The 7,680-nt window shown below is 32.3% G+C and overlaps 2 protein-coding genes across 2 annotated transcripts in view; both read left to right on the top strand.

Moving 5' to 3' along the window:
* Positions 1-2,515, top strand: part of LOC110017810 (beta-glucosidase-like SFR2, chloroplastic) — a 39,310-nt gene extending 36,795 nt beyond the window's left edge. The window contains exon 10 of the mRNA XM_020714923.1: positions 2,207-2,515. Within this exon, the coding sequence (XP_020570582.1) occupies positions 2,207-2,397 (191 nt within the window). The 3' untranslated portion in view covers positions 2,398-2,515. The remainder of the gene's footprint in view (positions 1-2,206) is intronic.
* A 4,897-nt stretch (positions 2,516-7,412) lies between these two features.
* LOC110017863 (serine carboxypeptidase-like 33) overlaps positions 7,413-7,680 on the top strand; it is a 4,940-nt gene continuing 4,672 nt past the window's right edge. The window contains 1 exon segment of the mRNA XM_020715006.1: positions 7,413-7,680. This exon segment is cut by the window's right edge and continues 10 nt beyond it. Coding sequence (XP_020570665.1) covers positions 7,454-7,680 — 227 coding nt within the window. The 5' untranslated portion in view covers positions 7,413-7,453.

Here is a 7,680-nt window from a genome sequence, read left to right as displayed (position 1 = left end):
ACAAGAGGATGTACCTTGGTGTATGCTTTTTGCTGATGATATTCTTCTCGTGGATAAAACGAGAGAAAAAGCCCAGGAAAAACTTGAATTATGGAGGTCTACATTGGAGTCTAAAGGCCTTCGTTTAAGTAGAACTAAAACTGAATACATAAAATGTAATTTTAGTAGTAATAGCTCTAGTGACAGTAGTGTGGTTTTGGGTGATCAAATTATTAAAAGGTGTGAACGATTTAGATATCTTGGGTCCGTTGTCCAAAGCGATGGTGATATAGATGGGGTGTTAATAGTAGAATTCAAGTTGGTTGGTTGAAGTGGAGGAATGCTTCGGGTCTTTTGTGTGATAGAAAAGTACCGCTAAGACTGAAAGGAAAATTTTATAAGACGGTTGTGAGACCTGCAATGCTCTATGGCGCTGAATGTTGGCCTTTAAAAAGAAGCATAATAATAAGTTATGTGTTGCCGAGATGAGAATGTTTAGGTGGATGAGTGGTTTTACACTTAGAGACAAAATGCGGAATGAATATATTCGTGATAGGGTTGGTGTAGCTCCTGTGACAGACAAAATTAGAGAAAGTCGTCTTAGATGGTTTGGTCATATTAATCGCCGACCATTAGATGATTCGATTAGGAGAGTAGATGTTTTAAATTCGACTAGTGCTAAGAAAGGCAGAGGTAGACCTAGGAAGACTTGGGCTTATTGTATTAAAAATGATCTTAATTTACTAGAACTAAATAGGACGCAATGGAGAAAAAAGATTCATGTAGCCGACCCCACGTAGTGGGATTAAGGCTTTGTTGTTGTTGTTGTATAGATATATAAATATTAAAATAATTTGTTGTAAGAATATAAATCAACTAAAAGTATAATTTATAATAATTAATAAGAATAAAGTATTTACAACATGAAAATTTTAAATTTTAAAATATTATTATAATATTCATGTATTTTGCAGCCCATTTAATATTTTTAAAGTTCATTCAATCCTTCATTTTTGCAGCCCAATTTATTTTTCAGTACTGTTGTCTTGTAGTTCCATATTATGGAGAAAACTTGTTATTTCATTGATTATATTCTATGGCTTGAGCTTCTAAATCACTTACGTTATGGGCTTATAATGAATTAGTTTGATAAAGCTCCTATTAATTATTACATTTAAGATTTTTAAATTTATAATTATATGTTTATAACTTATAGAGTTATAGTCTTGTATAAAATTTTGTAAGGGTTTAATTGAAAATTAAAGATAATTAAATAGGTAATTTAAACCAATAGCTTTTATATAATTGTGACCGGTGCTTAGTTTGCTTGTTCAACCATCGCTTTATGCCATTTTTCTCCGGTTGGATGCGAAATTTTTTTTTTTGAGGTTACCTGAATTGGCCGTATGCCTGGTTCATGACGGAGCCAGTTTAGTCTGATTTTTAAAACTGTGGTTGAAAGTCATAAAGATCCATTCTTTCTTTTTTGTGAAGAAAATATGATTACAGAGGTTTGTCGGAATTAAAAGGATCAAACAAATAAGGGTCTGAGAATAATAACCTGACTAAAACAATTGCTAGACAGTAGTTTTGCTAACCATTAGTGATCCTATTTATACAGTTTTGGAAGGGATATTTTGATAAATTGAACCAAAATCCCTAACTCGTATAAGACTGTCCATGTTGATTCCTATGGTCATTTATTATTTTTTAAGCACAGGTGAAAACATGAAAGTTTATGCGTGAGATATGCAAATACAAAAGAATTGTATGCTAAGTAAATCTATATATCGCCCAATTCCCATGTATTTCTACATATCTAACACCTAAATTTCTCTTTTTATATTTATACCATCCAAATTGTTCATATCACAACAAAAATATTGCCATTGTAACCTTTAAAAAGAGAAATGCACCTTGTCATGCAAAGGTATGGTGGTATTTATATATGTTTGTACCCAGTAATTGAGTGTTATGTGGGTAGATCTTCCTCTTTTTTTTTAAATCTCCCCTACACACTCATAAGTCTTGAATAGACTATCTTATGATTAGAGACAAAAGCACTGTATCATTAGGAAGTGGGCTGCTGAGGTGATTTGCAGGTCTTATAATGATGATGCTTCCTAAAATTGAGCTGTGGCTCACTTTCCAAGATTTAAAAAAAAAAAAAAATGGAAACTCAAAATTCTGACATAATTTCTTAGCTGAAGCGTAAATTATTTTGCAGGTGGACTAGATGAGCCTTTATACAGACCCTATATCGTAAGAGACTGGCGATTCGGGCACTATGAAATGGATGGATTGCAGGATCCATTAAGCAGATTGTGGAGATCAATCACTGCACCAATAAGAAGAAAGAAGAGAGCTAATGCGTTTGAAGAAGATGATTTTGGGGCTCCGGGTTATCTCGCCTTTTGATGTTCCAACAACATTGTGTTCCATCATTAGAGTTGCAAATGAACCGAGTGTTTGACAAGCTACATGTAACTCGGCTCGATCAAAGCTCGTTCGTGTTTCGTTGATTAACTAATTGAACAAATTTGAACACTTTTTATAAATGTTTAATTATTAAATGAACAAGCTTGAGATCTTCTTGTTTGATTTGTTTGTTTAAAGGTTGGGAACAACCTTGTTAATAAGCTCAATGAACAGGTTCATTTAAAGTTTATTTAAGCATGTGAATAAACTCAATTAAAGCTCAATTTAGAATTTATTTATATTAGTTTAAATTATTATTTTTGTATAGTACATATAATAAGTTAAACAACCTATTTATTTAGTTTATTTATTTATGTATTTATATATTTATTTTAGTTATTCATTTAATACTTAATTCATTAAAAACTCAGTTATTTTTACAAGATAAATATCTCATTTATAAATTTGATAAAGTTAGTTTGATTAGAAAATAAATAGTTCAATCATGTTATTTATCATTTTGTCCAATAAGCTTTATTTAGTTAGAAAATAAATAACATGATAGTATTAATTTTAATTTGCTTAATAAAAGTTGTTTGGATAGAAATTAATGTGCCCAATTTATTCACTAATAATAATTTGATTGTCATCATATAACAAACAAGAAAAAAATTGTAATAAAAACTAAGTTTGAACTTAAACACAATTCAATTAGAGCTTGAGCTCGACTCGAGCTCAAATTTGAACACAGCGCTAAAAACTCGATTTGACCTCGAACTTGAATTTTATAGACAAATGCAAGCTCAAAAAACAACTCTGCTTGACTCGGCTCAATTCCTTTGCATCCCAACATCAGACTCGCAGGTGAGGGGGTTGGAAGATAAAGACTGCAAATTCTGCCTGATCTCTGTTTATTTATTTATTCATTTTTGTATCTATCAGTAATTATTGTCTAGTTTTTAATTTTTTTGTGGCAGTATATATGTTTCTGAAGGAAATCACTTTGTATTTTATGATAACATTAGTTCTGTTTAGCATATATATATATATATATATATAATTAAATTTATAGCACTGAAAAATTTTTTATTTACAAAACTAGCAGTAAGACTGTTTGAACTACTGAATCACCGCATTTATATGTGTCATGATCAAAGTAACGGGAATTTGATAAAAATGAAAATCATTGGTTGGCGTTTATCATGAATTTTGATATTTGAGAGAGTTTGAAAATGGATGAAAAAGAGTATTAGTTTCATAAATAGCAAATTTTTTAGTGCTATGCATGTAATCACCCCTTTTTTATATATATTTGGTGGCCATTGATCTTTCTAGTTTTAAGAAAAAATATTACGTCTGGAAGTCCTGACGTAAGCTGCATCCGGACAATGACTGCGATCCACAAGAGGTTTTTTTTCTTCACCAATCCTTCCGGTGATTGTAACCACTATCCGGACGCAGCTTGCATCTAGAATCCAGATTCCGGACATAGTATTTTTTCGTTATTGTGGCCATCAAATTTCCCTAAAAGAAAAAAAAAGTTGTTTAGAGACATTTGAAGCATTATGTAAGAGAAAATATAATGTTTAAAGTTAGAAGATATTGCTGAAAGTCAATTTTATTATTTAGTACAATATTAAAATGATTTCTAATTTTGAGCATTTTGTCACTTCATCCTGATATTTATTAAAATTTACTGAAGTTTTGAAGCATACCACCCAATTTATATTTATTTACATCTACAATTTGAAACTTAAATTTATACCAAGTCAATTATATCACATAAAAAAAAAATCATTATTTTAGCTATTAAAAACTGAAATATATCTTTTTCACGCATAGACAAAGTAGCAAATATACGTACCAATTAAAATTTAGGTGTTCGATATGAAACGACAGTGTGATCCACGACGACGTGGCCACATTCAAATCGTCGTTCAGACGTGCAATATGCTGCATGCTATAATTTTTGGGAGCAGCTCTTCCTCATTTCACCTCATCTTCTTCACATTAAATCGATGCCTTATGGTACACTTATATAGCATATTCCGACCCATCATCTCCCCTCCTATCTCTTGACAAATGTGCTTATGTTGTTAAGTTGTATGAAATGTACATGTCTTTCAGCTTTTAAAATCACAAAAAAAAAAAAAAAAGAAAGAAAGGGGCACTTACATGCATACCACTGAATTGTTAGCCATCCTCATCCCTTATATATAAGCTTTAATTTCTTATTTTCTTACGTATAAGGGTGTAAACGAGCCGAACATGAGCTGAGCCTCGTTTGCTTAACGAGCCGAACACGAGTTGTTCATGAACAAAGAGTTGTTTTGACAACCTTAATCACGTAGCCATAAGACATTAATGATTTGAGCAAGATTTAAAAATTATTATTTATATTAAAACATCATTTGAATCTAATTTAATAATTTTTATTCTATTTTCATAATTAATATTTTAATTGATTATAAATATTTGTAGCCTTGTAGTCAATTATATTTTTTTTAATTGTTCGTGTTCAGTTTGTTAACTTATTGAACGAAGATAACGAGCCGAACACGAGCTGTTCGCGAACAACGAGCCGCTTTGACAGCCCTGCTTACATATGTATAGATAAAAATTGAATTTGTTTGCTTTTAAATCTTTGAAGAAAGAAATTTCTGTTTTTATTTTAAATCTTAGGTGCGAGGTATGGGCATATATTGATGCATTGTGTGATATGCGTGTAAATCTTTTTTAATGGGGCTTTTACCCGCATGCCACCCAAATTTTAAGCATCAATATTTGTGAAACCTAAGCTTTAATGTTTAATCTCAGACCACCCCAATCTTTCACATCTAATCGAAAATACCATCTCTTAAACTTCTAAGAATTTAAATACAAGTTTTAATGCATGGGAAACGGGAAAAAATGATGTTTAGGTGTTAGATATGTAAATAGATAAGAACTGAGTGGTTTGTTTGTAAATCTTGTTAATTTCTTTTTTTTTTTTTTTTTTTTTTTTTTTTTTTTTTTGATTTGAATAGCTTTCAATATTGCCACTTGATGGAATTTGTGATATTAACTTTGAAAAACTTGTTAAAATTTATGTCAAGGTCAATTCTTTAGTGCTATTACTGTGCATGAACATAACATTCGTGGAGCATGCAAGGATGAGAGTCAAAAAGGCGAGGAGTGCAAAAACATTGAAGTTGTCTGAGGCGAAATATTTTGAGAAGATCCTATGGAGATTCAACATGAGTTCCTACGGAGGTTCAATTAGCACTCTCTTAGACAATCACGTCAAATTATCTAAGGAGTTATCACCTAACTTTGAAGCAGGACAAGCAAAGATGAAGAGAACTTTGTATGCTTCAAAAGTTAGAAGTTTGTTGTACGCGATGATTTGTATCAGACCAGATATTACATATGCAGTGAGAGTGGTTAGCAGGTGCATAGATAATTCAAACGGACATCAAATGGAGGCGGTAAAGTAGATTTTCGGGTACTTGAGAGTGGTTAGCAGGTACATAGATAATTCAAACGGACATCAAATGGAGGCGGTAAAGTAGATTTTCGGGTACTTGAGGGGAACAATCAACCAGATACTTTTCTATTGAAGTGCAAGGACCAGTCTACAGAAATTTGTAGATTTAGATCTAATAGAAGATGTGAATAGTAGGAAAAGTACAATAGGGAATAACTTTATATTAGCTAGCACAGTGGTGAGTTATTTTTAGGTTTTAGAAGAATGTTGCACTTTAAACTGTAGAGGCCAAATAAATTGCTATCATTGAGGCTAGCAAGGGGATGATTTAGCTACAGAGTCTTATGACAGAATTAGGCAAGGAAGAAGGGATTGGAAAGCTTCACAATGACAATATGAGTGTGATTCATCTTGCCAAGATTATTGCTTTTTATGCTAGGAGAAATCATAATCAGCTAAGATATCATTTTATACGTTCTCTTTTAGAAGATGGGAAGTTATTGAGCCACACCATGGTTCGTGACTATGAAGGTGATACAAATGGAGGTGCAGATATAGAGGATATGTGTTGGGTGCAATCAGTCTCAAAGTAGAAGATTGTTATGGTGTTGAGTCTGATTTGGAGCACTGAGCTTCCTGAGCGCTCGATGCTTTTGCAACCAGGTTGGACACTTTTATACCCAAGTTGGGCATTTTGTGGGCTCCCTTGGGCCCACCTCTCGAGCGTTCCAGGTATTTCTTCCTAAACCACGGGCGCTAAAGGGGCCCAATTTCAAACTCTTTTGTGTTTGATGCGGTTAGTCCAGGATTCGACTTAAGAGGCTTTTTTCAGCGATAAAATGTGTGAGTTCCAGTGTTGAAGTTCCTGTGCACGTGCTTTCTTCGACATTTTCCGGTGAATGTGAGAAGAGTGAGAGAAGAATTGCACATGCATTTCTCTTGTCGGATCAAAAGAGAAGAATTGGAATGAGGTTTTGTAATTTCCTTCGATTGTAGAGAAGAAATCTAAGTGAGATTTCTGGAAAACTTTCTTGATTTATGGTGAAATTTTTTTGTGGTGTGACTTCGTGATTTTTTCTGTTCTCGATTTTTTCCACATTAAATTCTTGTTTGCTTTTCTGATTTATCTTTGATGTGTTTCTATTTTGTATTTGGTTCTGGTTTTTTCTCAAATCAGTGTTATTATATTTTTGTGATGTGGTTTTAATTCTAATTGAATCGTTTAGATCCCAACAAATCATGAAAATTCTTACATGATTTAAAATTCATTTTCATTTTTTTTATTCTGATGCAATTTTGTGCCATAAAATTTGATTATTTTTTATTATTAAATATTAAAAAATAAATTTAGAATACAAATAAAAAATATTATCTTAATCAACTTTTTGGATAAAATTTTAGTAAAAATTCATTGGATTTTTATTCAAAATTTATGAAGTTTTGGTGAAACTCCAGCCTTTTAATTCGAAATTTTATGAAAATGGCTGAGATAAAAATATTATTAATAAATTTTTGCATCAGTTTCTTACAAAACAGAAAAATAAAGGGGCAATAATCCTCGCTTCATTCTCCAAGGTCAGAGCTATTCCCATGGGGCTAAACTTCAAAAAATCTGCCATGAAACCTTGCTTGCCTTTCTCTACTACCATCATAATACTCCTCTCTCTCTTCTGTACTCAGAACTGCAAATCTCAGCCTGGAAGAACAGAGGACATACTTTCAGAATCACAATTCACTGATAAAGTGCTGAAGCTCCCTGGCCAGCCCCGGACTGCACTAATTTCACAGTACTCTGGTTATGTTACAGTCAACAGGGA

This window comes from Phalaenopsis equestris, unplaced genomic scaffold (assembly GCF_001263595.1).
Source record: "Phalaenopsis equestris unplaced genomic scaffold, ASM126359v1 Scaffold000002, whole genome shotgun sequence".
NCBI classification, from domain to species: domain Eukaryota; kingdom Viridiplantae; phylum Streptophyta; class Magnoliopsida; order Asparagales; family Orchidaceae; genus Phalaenopsis; species Phalaenopsis equestris.
Note: the sequence above shows the minus strand (reverse complement) of the source record. Positions and strands in the feature narration are given on the sequence as shown.